The 17,289-nt window shown below is 46.1% G+C and overlaps 2 protein-coding genes across 10 annotated transcripts in view; one reads left to right on the forward strand and one right to left on the reverse strand.

The window, feature by feature from the left end:
* Positions 1 to 989: 989 nt before the first annotated feature.
* Mks1 (MKS transition zone complex subunit 1) lies at positions 990 to 12,248 on the forward strand. 9 transcript variants are annotated; one of them, XM_048788385.1, is made up of 19 exons: positions 1,119 to 1,136; positions 1,532 to 1,641; positions 2,106 to 2,149; positions 2,724 to 2,794; positions 3,198 to 3,353; positions 4,376 to 4,473; positions 4,654 to 4,782; positions 5,045 to 5,149; positions 5,790 to 5,898; positions 6,434 to 6,490; positions 7,755 to 7,797; positions 8,042 to 8,107; positions 9,143 to 9,213; positions 9,539 to 9,608; positions 9,707 to 9,814; positions 10,507 to 10,640; positions 11,187 to 11,269; positions 11,354 to 11,451; positions 11,544 to 12,248. In XM_048788385.1, the coding sequence occupies exons 5-19, from the start codon at positions 3,204 to 3,206 to the stop codon at positions 11,633 to 11,635; spliced, it is 1,413 nt and encodes a 470-aa protein (XP_048644342.1). In that variant the 5' UTR covers positions 1,119 to 1,136; positions 1,532 to 1,641; positions 2,106 to 2,149; positions 2,724 to 2,794; positions 3,198 to 3,203; the 3' UTR covers positions 11,636 to 12,248. The 9 variants fall into 9 exon arrangements, with proteins under 9 accessions (XP_015350914.1, XP_048644376.1, XP_048644335.1 ...); XM_015495428.2 differs by lacking the exon at positions 2,106 to 2,149 and having other exon boundaries at positions 990 to 1,136; XM_048788419.1 differs by lacking the exons at positions 2,106 to 2,149; positions 11,187 to 11,269 and having other exon boundaries at positions 990 to 1,136.
* A 258-nt stretch (positions 12,249 to 12,506) lies between these two features.
* The window catches only part of Epx (eosinophil peroxidase), a 10,536-nt gene continuing 5,753 nt past the window's right edge, over positions 12,507 to 17,289 (reverse strand). Inside the window, exons 9-13 of the mRNA XM_048788364.1 lie at positions 16,772 to 17,027; positions 16,186 to 16,356; positions 13,951 to 14,188; positions 13,198 to 13,410; positions 12,507 to 12,910 (exon numbers count right to left, since the gene is read on the reverse strand). Coding sequence (XP_048644321.1) covers positions 13,209 to 13,410; positions 13,951 to 14,188; positions 16,186 to 16,356; positions 16,772 to 17,027 — 867 coding nt within the window. The 3' untranslated portion in view covers positions 12,507 to 12,910; positions 13,198 to 13,208. The remainder of the gene's footprint in view (positions 12,911 to 13,197; positions 13,411 to 13,950; positions 14,189 to 16,185; positions 16,357 to 16,771; positions 17,028 to 17,289) is intronic.

Below are 17,289 nucleotides of genomic sequence, written 5' to 3' on the forward strand. Positions count from 1 at the left end.
ATTTTAAGAATCCCAATTTATAGAATCAGTAAGCAAAGAGAAAGCATAAAAATCCCAAGGGGGCTGTGGCTGTGTTTCAGTGGCAGAGTGTTTGTCTTGAATGTGTGAGGCACTAGGTTCCATCCTCAGCACCACATAGAAATAAATAAACAGAATAAAGACATTGTGTCCATGAATAACTAAAAAAAATAAAAATAAAATAAAAATCTTGAGTCATCCAGGGCTTCTAAAGCCATATAATCAAACTGGCATGAGATTCCTGAATTTAGGGGACAATTGCTTACTCTGTTAGGGAGTAACAGATGTCAAAGGCTTACAGCTGTTGACATCCCCACAGTGCTGGGGAGCCAGACTTATGTTGTATTCTTTCTTTGATTGATACCCCCAACAAACCATGACCTCTAAATAGCACTTTGTTGGTGTTTCAGAGGGCCAGTGTAGTATCTAAATTGGCTTAATAGCCCAGAATAAATACACCCAGGAGAAGAACCAATTCATAGAAACACCTTTTCCTTCATTACTGCTGGTTTTCTTTTTTCTTACTGTCAACTTCCTTGGTTCAGTGAGTACCAACACAATGACTAATAAATCTGACACATTTTTTTCTTCCAAAAAATATATTTTCGTGACTGCGTAATTGACCTAACCTTCTGACTCCTTTAAGAAGAATGAGTCCATTCTTTCAGTCACGTCCACCGATTTTCAGGCCAAAGTTTTTATGCATTCAATGGAAGGCAGTATGGTATAGTGGGAAAAGAGGACCGCGAAGATCTCCCGGGTCTGGTCCCCATCACCATTTCCCCGTATATATGAAGCGGGCTGGTGGTTGTGCCTATGTCCTCATCTGAACAGCGCCTCAAGTCCTGTCTTGGGCCGCAGAACCCCGGGAATAAGCGCTCTAGAACGTGGCAGAACGCTCCGCCTGGGCTGCAGCGCCAGGAGCAGTGCAGCGGCGGTAGCAGCGGGTTGCGCGCGCAGCTCCTCCACCTCCGACCCAGCGTCTCGGTTGCTAGGGGAACTGGACCAGGCGCGCTTTCCGGCGTCGTCGCGGCGGTCATGGCGGAGGCCGTCTGGAATACCGACACTGGGGAGGCAGTGTATCGCTCCCGGGACCCCGTGTGCAACTTGCGCCTCCGGTAGTTACACCCTAGCCCCGGGGTTGCATGCTTTTATGCCTTCAGATAATTCGAACGTAGACTTTTCCTTGTTCTGAGGCCCACTTCTGCCTACAGTCCTAATCAGTTGCTTCTCGATCTCTGCACAACTCGTACTACCCGGACCCTTCTCCACTCACAGCCTTCACCCAAGTCCTTTCAAATCTTTGCGGTCCCCAAATCCCTCAGGATTCGTGTCCCCAAACTCCTCTCATCCTAACTTTCCGGTAGTGCCCCGCTCCCCACCCTCTGAGTTGTCTGCAATCTGCACGCCTTTGCAACTCCACCTCCTCAGTTTTGTTTCCTAATCCTCGCTGTGTTCATCTTCTGGTTGAATGTCTTGTAATGCAAATTTTGGGCTTCTTTTTCTTTGACAGAGTTCATCTGCAAAGAATCACAGCAAGCAACTTTCTTCATTACCAGCCTGCTACCCAGTCTGGGAAGGACATCATAGACTTAGGCACTTTTAGGCCTCATCCAACTGCCAGTGGGTGTTATGGTGGTGATGCCACCTTTTGGGGGTCTGTGAAAGTGTCTGGGGCAGTAGAGGTACCTCTTAAAACAAACCCAGGCAATCTTAATGACTATACTTTAGATATGTTGTAAATTTCTCTGGCAACCTGAATACCATTGTGACTTTTTTTTTTTTTTTTTTTTTTTTTTTTTGTCCAAGAGAAACTGTGCTTCAAATTCTAAATATACACATAAGCACTTTTAAGAACAATTTTAAAATTGACGACTACTTGAAAAACATGCACTTGAACGTCCAGCTCCTTCTAGCTTTAGCATTCTTGGATTCCCTGAGAGTTGGTTATGAAACATGTCAAATAATATCAGCCCTATAGAAGTGATTTGATTAGCAGCTGCAGGAACAAAAGATTAAGTATTCTCAGTAGATCTGTTTCCTTGTGGTGACCTGTTTGAATTGTTCTCTTGATTTTCCTTATCCAGGAAGCCAAAAGAGTGAGGAAGAGAGGGCAGAGTGCTTACATAAGGTCACTAGTCTTTCTGCTTTTGTTGTTTCTATTTAGAAGTGTTTCTGGGAAGAAGTATAAGCTGATGTGTTGTGAAACATGTGTCTCTGAAAAAGGCAAACTCATCCAGGAGTGTATTAGATTTGGTTCTTTAAAAAATCATTTGCTTGCCTTCCCTGTCCTCTCCTGATGCTTGTCTCCTAAATGACAGTGTGATTCTAGATATGGCTTCAGGAAAAGGGTAGGGTTCTTATCTAGCAAATGCAGACAGTTAGGACTAAGGAAGGACTGGCTCTTCGGCATATATCTAAATTTCATTTCCTGACACTGAATTAGATAAAGTATTTTCTATAAAACAAGACCTTTTATTCAGATTAGAATAATTAAGACTTCAGATTCTAATCTTGGCTTCTACTCATACTCTTTGGAGTTGATCCACAGCCTCTCTAGCCTTTGTTTAGATCAAATGCTTTACAAATTACTGAACTCCAACTGGTTTTGTAGCAAATACAAGAATAGGGACTTTAGTTATAATCAATTTCAAGAGCAAGAAGTGCTGGTTTGGCTCAAACATTTAACTCTGTTGTCTTTGGAGGTGGACACCGCCCAGATGAAGATGAAGAAGAAGAGATTGTGATTGGATGGCAGGAGAAGCTCTTCAGCCAGGTGAGCCATTGTCACTCATCTGTTCATTCTATATCTACCTGGCTGGTGACACATATTGCCATCTGATTTCCAGAAAAACTGTAATGATTTATACTGTCCCCTGTTGTGTTTATGTTGACTGACTGTACTGACTACCATTACTCAAATTTATGATCCTGGGTAAGGCACTTCTTACCTCTGAGCTGTATGCCATCTCTAACAGCAGAGTTGGATTAGACCATCACTATAGCTCCTTCTAGCTTCTAACATTCTTGTATTCCCTGTCCTCCATCATTTAAATAAATAAGAGTTGATTATGGTATGTCAAATAGTATCAACTCTGTAATAATGATTTGATGAAACAGTTATAGAAACAAAAGTTTGAAGTATTCTCAGCAGATCTCTTTCACTATGATGACCTCAGTTTGAAATGGATCTGTACCAAAATGAAGCAGCATGTCAGAGTCCTTTGGATTACCAATACCGCCAAGAAATTCTGAAGTTGGAGAATTCTGGTGGCAGGAAGAACCAACGAATTTTTACCTACACTGACTCTGACAGATACACCAACTTGGAGGAGGTATTGTTCTTTATTCAGGTGTCATAACTTCCTTCTTTGTCTTCCCTAGTTTTGTGGCCTTACCAGTTCTGTTTATTAAAGCAGAAGCCTGGTAAGTAAGGGAAAATCCAGTAGCCTGTCTAGCAACTTCTATGAGCTTCTGGCAGCCAGGCTGAACTGGAATGAGCACAGACTGCAAGTTATGTGGCTGCTATGTGGCTGCTGTTCCCCTCTCTACCTGCTGTAGGGCCTGGGGAATCAGGCAGTGTGCAGACTAATAAGACAGTCTGTGAGGTCTAGAAATGTCTAGATGAAATTCATCCCAAACTCTGAGGGTATACATTTGAAGAGGAATTCAGTATGCTATAGGGAATGGCTTGTCATCATTTTGCCTGTTCCAACATACCCTGTAGACCTATTTTACATTTTCTTCATTGTATATGTTCTGTTCTGTATTGTCAGGGAGATTTTAAAATCATTGATTTAAATCATTGATTTTCTGATTTCTTTCCTTTTTTAATCTATGACCCTTTAGGTCTCTATAAGGAGAAGGTGTTAAATAAAGTTTTTGAAAGATTGACATGGTTTTTTCAGGATTTCTGTGGGTTGGGAACAGGTAAAATTTGGGTTGACTGTTTTGGAAAAGCAAATAAAAATATGATTGGTACTCAGTTATCCATGAGAGGATTTTCCATCAAACATTTAAATCCCATTTGGTATTTTCCCAGCCACCTAGTTAACTTCAGTGTATACCATAGAAACTAATCCAATTTTTTATTGGTGTGTGCTCAGAGAATGCAGACCAATTTTAATATTAGCATAAATAACTCATTTGTAAAATTCGAGGGCAAACGAAGACATGATAGGAGTCTTCTTTGGGTTGTCCGTGCCTCTTTCCTGTTCATTATTGTGTATAACTGAGGTGGCTGTGCCTGTTACGTTCAGGTCCTAGAGGAGGTTTTAGAAGAAAGGCTTCCCTTCAGGTGCCTGGCCCCATGTGGCCCTGATCAGATGGCTTTCACAGGGCTACTCTCTTTTCCCAGCACTGTCAGAAAATGACCACTGCAGCCAGCGAGGTGCCGTCATTTTTGGTTGAGCGAATGGCAAATGTCAGGCGGCGACGGCAGGACAAGCGAGGGATGTGAGTGCGAGTTTGTGTGTTGGGGGATGGCTGCAGGGCTCCTCGTGGTCCTCCTTTGCCAATGTTCTCAGTATTTCCATCCACTCGAGCTTCCCATTCTGCTATGGACCTCCCCTAGGTTCCCCTTCAGGCTTTTCAGGGGGGTTCCAGGGAAGTCACCCTTTCTGTGGTCCCTCCCAGGGAAGGTGGCATCCTCAAGTCACACATGGTCACCTGGGAACCCTCAGAAGAGTTCGTCAAGAACAACCATGTCATTAACACCCCTCTTCAAACAATGTACATCATGGCAGATCTGGGGCCTTATGGAAAGTAAGTGAAGTTCTCACTGCCAGCTCAGATCCCTGCCCTCTTCTATCACTAACCATCCTTTCCTGTAATGGGCACCTGGCGTATATGGGAGGGAGGATCTTTTGTGTGTGTGTGTGTGTGTGTACTCAGAAGAAAGTCTTTTACCACACTACTCCTCATTATATCCTCTGTCCTTTCCCCTGCAGAGGGCTCATTTCTTCTCTTCTTTCCCTGGAGGAGGCCCTGTGATCCTGAATCTTGATGTTAATTTCCTGGTTTCTAGGCTTGGCTATAAGACCTATGAACATGTCCTCTGTACCCTGAAAGTGGACAGCAATGGTGTGATCACAGTAAAACCTGACTTCACTGGTCTCAAAGGACCCTACAGGTGAGGGGAGGGAGGAAGGGGTTGTGAAGTCTGACATGCCTTCCCTGGCTTCCCTTCTTACCCCAAGTTGAGGAGATTCCCAGAAAGTCCTACATATGTTCCAGCTTTCAAATTCCCAAACAATGGTTCACATTTTGTTGTGAGTAATAGGCCATTAGGAAATTGTCAGAAAATGTGCAACTAGCTTGAAAGGGATCTTTTCATTAGCGTAGTTACCTGAAAATGATTCTCCGCACTGCTGAATATAAACAGACCAACCAGAACATGGAGGCGTAAACTCAGTCAGGCCGGGCTGAATTTGCTCATCTCTAGCTGAAGCAACAGAACCACAAGTTATAAACTACCTGGGCCATCCTGTTTGCTTTCTAGTGAGAGGACTGGGTGCCAATGATGTTGTGCTTTAGGATTTCACTGTGACTTTGAGATGGAAATAGGCCCAGAACCTGTACTCTCTAGTCTGGTGTAAGGCCCTTTCTGCTCTGCCACTTTGTACCCCTCTCCTAGTCATCACTAAGGCCACTTTCATCATCATGAATTGACGTGAGGTGTGTGGCCTGTGACAGCTCATCCCTGGGCTGGATCTGGAGGGCACCTTATCTCTATCATCAGAGGTGGTCCTTTTGTGGTCTTGACCTTACAGAATCGAGACAAATGGGGAGAAGCAGGAGTTATGGAAGTATACGATCCACAATGTGTCCTCCCTCGCACAGCCGGAGGAGGAGGAGCGGGAACAGCGCGTGTTCAAGGACGTAAGAGCCAGTTCATTCCAAGTCCCTGTGTCTGGGAGATAAGGCTGCCTCTGAGGGGATGTCAGCAGTTGTTTGGGAAGAGCCTTGCCCTTCACAGCCCTCTTCTGACCTGGAAGTGGACATATCAGACAGAACTTTTGATCTTATAATATAGTTAAGAATAACAGTGGCCATTTATTTGAGTATTTATCATGCTCTGTGCCAGGCACTTCATATGCATCAGTTAGGCCTTATCACAGCCCTTTGAGGTGAACAGGTGAACACTTTTATTATTACCATTTTAGAAATGGGGAAGCTGAGGTTGAAAAGCTAAGTTGACTTAGAGCTTTTAGGTGTGAGAGCCAGGTTGCAGCCTCAGACCAGCTGACCCGAGAGCCTCTGTGCTTCACTTTAAAAAGTGTCAGTGGCTGGGATGCTTGGCCCTGCGGCTCTCACTGCCTTGCCCATTATTGTTTCTTTTCTCCCTTCCATTCAGAAGGGAACCCTGGTTTGCTTTGAGCTGCATCTTGAAGTGTGGTTTGGTTTTTTTCCTCAGCTTTACGGCCGACACAAGGAATATCTCAGCAGCCTCGTGGGCACTGACTTTGAGATGGTGGGTAGCATGGCTTCCTGCAATTTTGTAAGAATTGTCTGACTGTGAATAGTAATAGTACCTCTCTTGAAGGTCTCAAAAACATGCTATGCATTATAAAAGAAGGCCAAAAGAGCAGCAGAGAGGGTGTAGTCCTTATTATGTGTTTGAAAACATTGACACAGAACCGTTAATACCTTTTTAATAAGGTCTGAAGGGGTGCACATGTGCTGAGGGTGACTTTCTCTGGGATGAGATGAGGTTGGGAGGTGGCAGATGGGTATTGGGTGGTAAGAAGAATATGTCAGGGATTGTTGCTTTTTAATTCTACAAATTCAGGTGTTTGGGGTTTTTATCAGTGGTAACACATTCATGTATTGTTTATAGCTAATTTAAAAAATAAATATTAATATGAAAAATGTCTTTTTCACTCTTCATGTGATATTTTTCCAAACTTCCTCATAGAAAAGGGGTTTCAAATATTTTGGCTCTTAAAAAACAAAAGCAAAACAGCTTGGAGAGGTTATTCTAGAGTCCTTGTATGCCTTCCTCATCCCAGGAGCAACACTGCTGTCCCCCCACATGCACACTATAGTGTTGCTCCATCCCAGGGGTTCCACTACTAGATTTGGAAACAAGGAGAACTATTCACTGTTCTCTCCCCACCCCCATAAAAATTTACTTTTATTATTTCATATTGTGCAAGCAACAGATATCCTTGTTAAAGAGTTAGGTAAGACAGAGCTGATTGTAGTGGTGCATGCCTGTAATCCCAATGATTTAGGGCAGGAGCATGGCAAGTTTGAGGCCAGCCTGGGCAACTAAGCAAGACCATGGCTCAAAAAAAAAAAAAAATAGAAAGAAAGAAAAGAAAAAAAAAAAAACATCAAATAAACAGGGAGTGCTGGGTTGTAGCTCAATGGTAGAGCACCCTTGAGTACTGTTAAAGAAAGTTCAACAAGACAGATACACAACTAATTGAAAAAGAAAACTCAGTTTCTTGATGTCAGTCATCTAAAGGGTTTCTGCTTCCTATTGCTACTATTGCTTATCTTGGTAACTTCCCATACTACATTGCCCTCCCTGCCATTTAAATTATGTACCTTTCTCCTATGAGTTTTAGAAATGAAGAAAACATTTCTGTGGAGAAATGTCAGGGAGAAAGTGCAGTAGAAAGTGCAGTAGTACATCTAGTGTCTGGTCTTTTGCAGATTTGGGGACAGGGCTGGAGAAGTGCCGGTTCCCTCCACCCCTCCTGATCTTTTCCCTCTTTTCTCCACCTTAGACCGCCCCAGGTGCCCTCCGGCTCTTTGTAAATGGAGAGGTGGGTAAGTGAGATCTTTTGATGCTTGGGCAAGAGTCCATTGGAGGGGTGGGTTATCTATGCCACCCTGGGCTACCTCATACCTTATGATGTCTGCAGTACTTGGGAAACTTGATGGGTCTTTCCTGGACATACAGAGGGTTCCTGGCCCTCTGAAGGTCTGCTTTCAAAACTTACAGGCCTCTGAGTGCTGAGGGCTGAGGGTGGTAGCACAATACGCTGAAACAATTTCCTCTTTTCTCTCTTAGTTTCCGCCCAAGGCTACGAGTATGACAATCTCTATGTGCACTTCTTTGTGGAATTGCCAACTACTAGTAAGTGATGTTCCTAAGTCTCTCCTTCTGTACCCAGTCTGACAGTTCTAGAGGCATTCGACCAGGCTTCTTTCCCCACTCCTCATTCAAGTTCATGGATCACTTCTATATTGCCAAATCCAGTGGTGACTTTCTCCTTACTTAACCTCCCTGAAGAATTTGACACAGCTCACTTTTCTTTGTTTGGCACTAGGGTTTGCACCCAGGAGTGCTTTACAATTAAGCTACATCCTTGGCTCTTTTTTGTTTTGAGACAGTCTTGCTAAGTTGTCGAAGGCCTCGCTAAGTTGCTGAGGTTGGCTCTAACACTCTTCACACACCACTGCCATCTCTTGCCTAGTCAATACATCGTTCCTGACTTATCCTCTTGCTTCCTCTCTTGCTCCCCTTTGGAGTTCCTTTGCCACATACACCATGGCCACACTGAGCTTTTAAAAATGCAAACCACCTGTGTCTCATTTGAGTGGAAAACCCAAGCAGCTTCCTCACTCACTCAGTATAAAACCCAGTCCTCATACCCTGAAAGAGCTGGTTCCTGCTTATCTCTCCCCTATAACAGTCCAGTTATTCTTCCTTTTCTTAAACATTGCCAACCTCATTCCACCTTAGGCCTTTTTAGGACCATTTCCTTTGTCTGAAACTTTGAGCCATGTCTTCACTTGGATGGTTTCTCTAGAGTTTAAGACTCATCCTGTCTCTTCTGAGGCTTTTTCTCACCCCCACTCTAAATAGGCCTCCAAGTCACCCTGTGCCTTCACCATGTTCTATTTGTAGCGTAGTGCTCATCACCTGATGGTCTCTTAGGTCTGGTCTGCTCTCCTGCCACATGCACACTGGAGTGTTGCTCCGTGAGAGAGAGGGCTCCTTTCTATCTGGACAGCAGGACAGTCCCAGGATACATTAGCACATAGCAGGCACTCAGCAAATAGTAATGGGTGATTGAATAAGTGAATGAGTAAAGCAGCTACTTTCTTTTTTCTGAAGGGCTTGCTCTCCTCCTGGGTGAGCTTACTGTGTCTGGTCTTTGGCTTTCAGACTGGTCAAGCCCAGCATTCCAGCAGCTCTCAGGAGTCACACAGACCTGTGCCACCAAGTCCCTGGGATTGGTATGGAGGATGAAGGAGGGTATATGGAAGGGAAAAACAGTTTGCTTCTGAGGTGACGTTTGAAGCTATTTCAAGCCAACAACACAGGAGAAGTCTGAAGTTAGGCCTCTCCCTTCTGTGTGAACTGTGCAGGGGCTGCCTGGCCTCTATTGGTCTTTTTGAAAATGGCAGAGGCTTTGTTGCGCTGTCTCTTTGCCTCTTAGCCTCTTATTTCCCACTGGGGTGATAATTTTTCTTTTTCCTATGCCAAGTTAACCTTGTCATTAGCCACAGGGAGAACATATTCCAAGTGAGGCCTTGCATACCCTCTGACACTCTTTTTTAGGACAAGGTGGCTTACTTCTCCTACCCGTTCACATTTGAAGCCCTCTTCCTCCATGAGGATGAATCTGCTGGTGAGTAGCTCAGCAGTTGATCCTGGGCCTTGGTTCTCCAGGCCTGTGCTCTCTTGGTGAGGGCCTAGGACCTGGATGCTTCCCTTGCTTGTTCCCAGATGCACTCCCAGAGTGGCCTGTGCTCTACTGTGAGGTCCTCTCACTGGACTTCTGGCAGCGGTATCGTGTGGAAGGCTATGGGGCTGCGATGCTGCCTGCCACCCCAGGTAACCTCTTGTCCCTGCCCTTCAGATGGCCCATATGCCCCAGGTCCTGGGAACAAGTCTAACATTCCTGAACGGTTTGAATGCTACTGGTGAGAAGTAAGAATAATTAGGAATCAGAAGCATCTAATCTGAAAGAGTCCTTGTTCCTTTGAGGAATTTCTTCCCCTTCCATTAGAGACAGCTAAGTGAAATTAGAACTAGCTTTCCTGAGACCAAGCAATCTGGTGGTCTCTGTTATGTGCTCTGGGCTCCTCTGGTTGGATTTACAGCCTCTAGGGAGAAGCTGTGTGGTAAGTGGGCTCTTGGCGTTTGTTTAGCCAATGACTCAGCATTTGTTTTCAAATAAAAACCATGGTTTGTTAATGAGTGCTAAATGCTTCTCATTCTCCCAACCACTCAGTAAGGTGTAGGTGTTGACATTATTTCCATTATACTGAATGAGGAGAAAAGGCTCAGGAAGGTTAAAAAACTTGTCCTGGCCACACAGGTGAGCCCCTACAGAGCTAAGATTTGAATTTCTGACTGATTGGTTTCCAAGTACATGCTGTTAACCACTGTGATATCATATATCAAAGGTCAGGTTCTCATTGACCAGGAGTATAAGCAGCATCAAGGCCTGTGTCATTGCTGGGGAGCCATTGAAGGGCCACATGCCCTTCACAGACCTGGCCCCGTTCTCTTCCCTTGCCCAGGCTCACACACCCTGAGAGTCTCCACTTGGAGGCCTATGGACCTTGGCCCTGTGGCTGAGCTGAGGAGATTCTTCATCGGTGGTTCTCTGGAGCTAGAAGACCTGTCCTATGTGCGGATACCAGGAACCTTCAAGGTGACTTGCCTCAGGGAGACTTTATGTTGGGAAGTTCTGTTCTATTTCTATTCCGTAGAAGGTGGGTTCTGGATTAAGGTCACTCTCTTAGTTGTTCATCACTTCAGTATTACTTTGACCCTTCTTCCCGTGGCTTAAACTGGAAATCATGGCCACATTTTGAATGAGGTACAGATATGTACACTGCCATCCTAGCAGGTCTCTGAGAAATAGTGTACTTAGAGATTTCCTCCGGTCCCTGTCGGAAGACCTGGCCCCTTCTTCCTCCTATTACTGAAGGACTCAGTGATCAGATGTGATAAGGAGTCAAAAGAGACATGTAACCTGCTATTCTCAACAAGGTTGTAACACTCCCTGAGTTACCTTTGGGAGCATGGTGCTAGCCTTGCAGTATGTGAATCTTGGGGGGGGGGGTCTGAATGATGGAATGAGGTTTCCCAACAGCTGCTCTCCCCAAGAATGGGGATAAGAATGGCAATGAGGTTAGCAAGGCTCTCAGGGTCTACAGTCTACTGAAACTGATGCTGTCTCCACTGTGTGCCCCAGGGGGAGCGCCTGAGCCGCTTTGGACTCCGCACAGAGACCACAGGCACTGTTACCTTCCGCTTGCACTGTCTGCAGCAGTCCAGGTGAGTGACCCTGGACCTCTGCCTCGGGCACCTCATCCCTGAAGGCTGGAGAGCAATGTGGCCATATGATGGGCTTCCCTGCAGGGCCTTCATGGAGTCGAGCTCCCTCAGGAAAAGAATGCGGAGTGTGTTGGACCGTCTGGAAGGATTCAGCCAGCAAAGTTCCATTCACAATGTGTTGGGTAGGTTCCTCCCTCCTCAGCTGCCTCCTAGAGTCAGTGGGGCCCTGTTCCTTCCCACACCTCACTATATGCAACATCTCCTTTCCTTGCAGAGGCCTTCCATCGAGCCCGACGCCGCATGCAGGAGGCCCGAGAAAGCCTCCCCCAGGATCTTGTGAGCCCCTCAGAAACCTTGGTCACCTAGCTCACTGCTGCTGTGGCCTCTGGTGCAAGAGGACAAGACAAGGGATATCTGAGGCTGGCATTCTCCTGTCTCTTCATCTTTCTTAAGAGACCACATTGGCCTGCCAAGAACTGGAAGAGCCTGGAAATTCCTAGGCTGGCCCCTCTGCCTAGTCTTCAGGAAGAGGGTCCTCTTCCTGCCATGTAGAAAGAAAGCAGGAGCCCTATGTGGCCCCCTCTTTATATTTTAGCTCCTATAAATGGACATCACAACAAGGCAGGCTTTTTGGTCAGAAACTGGTTTGGGTTGACCCCATAACCTAACCTTGACACAGCCTCTTTTCTGGCTTGTCACATAGTCTCACTAGCAGAGGGTTGCAGAGATCTCTGGTTTCACAGCCTTTAAAAATGAAGGCTTCTTTCTTTCTAGAAAGGAGGCGGGTAAGAGAGATCTCAAATCCCTGGCTGCTGAGTTTCAGGGCAGCTTCATTCTGTTGCTTGGGGCTTGCTGAGTTTAGGATATGACTTATTTATGGAATAAATGAAGGCTGAAGGCAGTTCCCAATCCTTTCTACTAGATGGGTGGTATCTATTATTATAGTTTTTGCACATAAAAATTATTTATATTGACTGAAGTTCTGTGGCTATTTCTCTGCTCAGGTTGCCGGCCTGATTGAGATATTTGTAATGTCGGGGCCTTAATGCCTCCACCCTTCCCCTTTATCTTCTTTCCCTGATCCATAGTGTTTCATTCAGCTCTCTTAATTCAGCCTCTAGGAGTGACTTCAAGGTGAGTGCCAGCTTGCATCTTAGGAGTGCTCCTCTTCAACATCTGGGCAAAGCTTAGGACTGAGTCCTCACCCTCCCCAGCCCAACACAGAGACAGCAGCCCCTGCCCTCAGCAGTTTTATTGGTTGAAGCAGAGCAGAGCCTGTAGCACACAGGGGATTGTGGGGTGGCTAGATGCTGGAACTATGTGGTCTCCAAGCCATGGTGGTAGTGGTGGGGAAAACAGAAGAAAACTCTGGAACCCTCCAGCTGACTCTTGCCAGGACCTCAGGATCTCCTGGCTTGGCCCATAAGTCCTAGCTTGTGGCACTGATTCATAATACTTAAGAGGCTCCCAAGGTGAGTCGGTGCATCACCACTAAGAACACCAACCCACTCCCAGCCAATGAAGCCAGCTCTGAGCTGTAGCCATCAAAAGCACCAGCAGGAAATAGTTGCTCCAGGGTGGAAAGAATCATGATCGTCCCCTTCCCCTTGTCTCTGAGGTTTGGGGGCTTGTCATAAACTCCTGTGGAAACAGCAGAATTGGTAAGTGAGGAATTTACTGGGCATCCAGGAATGTGCCATTTTAGGGCATTAGTGACCAAGCTGAGGGACACTTCATAATTAACCCCCAAAGTCCTAAGCTCTGAGATTGACCATTGGTGCAGAAACTAGCACATTGGGAAGCCACTAGGAAAAAGTCCCCTGTCCCTAATGACAAGTTTTGTTATCTGTGCTTAAAGGCCTGAAAGGACTCAGCTATCCATCCAGGGATGGACATGAGGTCCTCACCCTTCCCAGACCTCCCCTTACCTGCAGAAGCCTCATTTGCCTCGCCAGGCTGAGAGGTTCAACTTGGGGATTTGTCTGCAGCTCACAAAGCCCCGGGGGTAGATGTTGGCCCTGAAGATGTCCCTCGAAACGGTGGTGATACCAGTATTGTCACATATAATTCGAGATAAGGAAATCCGGCTCAGGGCCCTGCGCTGTCTCTTGGTGAAAACACCCCATTTCTGCCACCAGAACCTACCAGGAGGTCAAGAGATATGGGACAATGAGCACCTGTCTGTGCTGGGTATTTTATATACAGCATTTCCTGCACTTCTCACAACTTTCTGCAAGTTTTATAAGTGAAGAAACAGATTCAGTGATTAAATAAATTGCCCAGTATTAAGAGCACAGTAACTTATGTGGCCGGGGCTGGATATGAACCCCGGGCAGATGCCACATCCAAATATGGAGTTGGCTATTAAGCCATAGCTTATCGCAAGGAAACCAGATTTTGCTCCTTTCCGCTCATGTCTCTGGGATCTGCTACCCAGGACAGTAAGGCTGACAAGTCTCTCCTAGGATTAAGGAGAGACTTAGGCAATATCAGCCTTGCTAGGTCAGGGTCTCTGTCCCTTGGACCCAGCTTTCTAGGGAGGAGCCTCGTAGTCTTAGATCTCTTGAACTTGAGTGAAATGCAGCTAAAAAGAAGCCTCTTTCCTCTGTTGTTAGTCTTGGAATTCTAATGTTTTTCTGCTCTGCCTCTGGTGCTGATGTCTTGTAGTGTGGGTCACTTACCTGTCTCCATCTCGGGCTCTTCTGAACTGGTTCTCAAAAAGACAAGCCAGAAGAGGCCCCACTCGGGCCCCCGGCAAAAGAGGCTCTGCAATGGCCCCGATCCAGATGTCAATGTTGTCAGGCGTCCCGTACAAATTTAGAAATTTCCTTGCCAAATCATGGTTTTTCAGCACCCGGCCTAGCTGTGCCAGGTTCCGGGGCTGGGAGAGCCCACAGAAACGCCTCCACGCATTGTACCCTGTGTGGGAGAGGGGAGAATTGGCCTCAGCTGTGTTGATCTCCCATTAACCTTTTTCCCCACAAGTTCTCCAGAGACAGCTGTGGTCACTCAATATTGGGCCAAACAAGAAGATCCATGCTGGTCTAAACACCAGGTCACTGTCCTTTAATTTAAAATGCAAGTGGACAGCAGGGCTTTGTAAGCATCAGACTGAGGGATGTGTCTAAATGTAAAAAGCTGTTGTAACCAAAAACAACCACAAATCTGACATTTATTGATATTATTGGGTGGATGTACATTAGTTAGGTACAGTACCCCAAACATAAAAAATTCATGTTTGTAGAATGAATGAGTGAATGAATGAGCAAATAAATGAATGAACAAACCAACAAATGAAAAGCATGGATAAAATTCACCTACTCAGAAAAGGACCACACACTGAGTAGCCATTATTACAAAGTGCATTTTGAGGGTGATAAAAATGTCATGATGTTAGATCATGGTGGTGACTGAACAACTCAACATACTAAAATCACTGAATTATGTACCTTATATGGGTGAATTTTATGGTGTGCTAATTATATCTCAATTGATTCTTAAAAAGGGTTTTATGTAAGAACCTTCCAGAAACTAGTGACATTGATTTCTCAGCTATCAGGATCCTACACCAGGATCAAGCCATGTGATATGCTGTGGACAATCAAGTTGAGAGGTAACTTTGCCATGACCTGAAGAAACACCAGCTCCATATCATCAGTTGAACTACAACTCACAAACACTGTTCCCCAGCCAAACAAAGGACAACTGTACAGTGTTTATCATCACTAAGCACTGTTGCTTGAATATTTCTTGGGAGCCCCCAAAACTGTGAGGTGCTTTTATGATGTGTTAATTATATCCAGTATATTTAAAGTCAAGCAACCATGACTTGTCCAAAGTCCCTTCACTATCAAGATCATTCAGTTACAAATTTGGTGTTGGACTTAGGAGGAGACTGCAAGAGCTGCCATCTAGGTAATATTTCTGGGATGTCATGGAAGGAACCAGTGTCAGAGGGGAACAGAAAGTCACTGTGGGACAATTTATGTGGCTAGCAATCTCAGGCCTCCAGCAGGGGGCGCCCAAGCTCCTTAGTTGTCAGGAGCACCCAAGTTTAAGGAGGCAAGAAACTACTGAGTGCCTGCTGAGGTGAGTGCAGTAGACAGTAGCAAGTTCCCTGACTCCTTTATGCATGAGAAGATCTTCTGGGGTGATGGGGTTCTATCTAGACAGGAGGTAGGAGACAGGGAAGGAGGGAGGGGCAAGACAGTGGCTGAAGGCCTCCCCTAAAGGAATTGAATGGAGTTGACACTGGGAAGAAGGGGGGACATTTCAGATTTTTATTACTTCTTACTTGTATTACCTCGGACAAATCCCTAGCTGTCTCTGAGCTTATTTTCTCCTCTATAACGTGGCAGTTATAGCTGCTTGTCAAGGTCGTTTGAGAGACTAAATGAGTTATATATGAACGTGCTTATTCTTTCTTTTTTCCTGGTATAGTCTTTTATCAAACAACTAATGCGGCCTTAATTTTATTCCATTTGTTCCTTGCCTCTAGACTCTTTGACTTTTACCCCACAGGAGCAAGAAGCCAGTTTCCATAGCCTTGATTGTAGCCTTTCTCCTTGGAACTTGCCAGGGAGGTGGTGATTGAAGCAGTTCTCTGCCTTTTATATCTACCACTTTTCTCTACTTGGAAAGTCCTTATCTCCTTTTTTCCAGCTCCTGCACTCAAATCCTTGTCCTGTGGTGAACCTAAAGCTGGAGGCCCTACAGCATATGGGGAGGACTTGGCAGGATGGCTTTCAAAGGCTCCCAGGGGTGCTTTGGTACATCAGCCTCAGCCTTGAGTGCTCTGCACCCCTGCACATCCTGTAGACAGTTCCTATCAGAAAGAGGCTCCCAGGTCTTCTCTGAACCCCATGAGCAGCCCACACCCGAGTGAAGCCTGTGAGGAGAGACAGGCATTCCCTTACCTGGAAGGCCATGGTCTCGGCTGCGTTGCATGTTGAGAGCCGCCAGGTCCAGCCCAATCCGTCTTACTTGCCTAAACAGTCGGTCCCGGAGCTCATCCACCAGCATAGAATCTTGACGGTTCAGCTTTGCTGGAGTAGCCATGAGGCCTCGGAGAATGGGGTCAATGCCACCTGGTGGCAGGGAGTGAGAGCAGCACTGATTGGACCAACCTCTGAGAAGCCCCTGATGCCAAGCTAGCTAGACCTGCACAAGCCAGCTGCATATTTTCTAATGTTTGTTAGAACCTCTGTGGGTGGACATGAGGGAGCTGGAGCTGGGAGGGATTAACCCACTTCTTAAAAGAGGGAAGGTGAGCTCCTTGCAGGTCCACAACGTGCCAGGCTAACACAGGTCTCAATCCCCTCATCCCTCAGGGCCTGGGAGGTCCATGCTTGAGGGTCTTGCTGGCCCTGCCTTTTCTCTACAGTCCTGGGGAGACATTAGCAGCAGCCTTCGACACAGCCTGGCCTCCTGGCAGTCAGCTGGACCCACCTGGGGGAGGGAGTGCTTCCCACCCTCTCTTGCTTTGCCTGTGGAAAGCCTCACCCTCATGCACAATTCTCCAACTGGCAAAGAATGCAGAGCTTAGTGGAACACGGGAGTTGGGTGCTGAGGCCCGGTATCGGCTGTCCAAGCGGAACATGAAGGGCTGCAGCATGGTGTGGCCAAAGCGGAAGGCCAAGGTGAAGACATTGGCCACACGTGGGTCCACATTGGAGCAATACCCTCTGTAGGACCCCAGGGTTCTTCTGGCCCGGGCCTTTCCCAGAACTAAGGGCAGAAAATCCCTGTAGGTGATGATCTGTCAGAGAAGACATACAAAGAATGTGTCCTGAATGGCTGCCCAACCCACATCTGGCCTTCAGATGGACTCATGCCTTCAAAGGGTTGCTCAGACATAGCAAGTCATTATGATTATCATGTCAAATTTGGCAATGTTAATTTCCCATTGATAGGTGAGATACGGAAGGCCAGAGAGGTTGAGTGTCATGGGCAAGGTCACAACTAATTAGCAGCAGAACCCATGGTAGAGGTACCCCCCACCCCCAGTCACCCAGACCCCC

Source organism: Marmota marmota, unplaced genomic scaffold, assembly GCF_001458135.2.
Source record: "Marmota marmota marmota unplaced genomic scaffold, marMar, whole genome shotgun sequence".
In the NCBI taxonomy this organism is placed as follows: Eukaryota; Metazoa; Chordata; class Mammalia; order Rodentia; family Sciuridae; genus Marmota; species Marmota marmota.

Coding starts and splice junctions, on each gene's coding strand:
- Mks1 (XM_048788419.1), top strand. CDS start 1,057: ATGGCGGAGGCCGTCTGGAATACCGACACTGGGGAGGCAGTGTATCGC. Junction 9,214..9,538: donor CCACCAAGTCCCTGGGATTG/GTATGGAGGATG, acceptor ACTCTTTTTTAG/GACAAGGTGGCTTACTTCTC. Junction 9,815..10,506: donor GATGCTGCCTGCCACCCCAG/GTAACCTCTTGT, acceptor TCCCTTGCCCAG/GCTCACACACCCTGAGAGTC.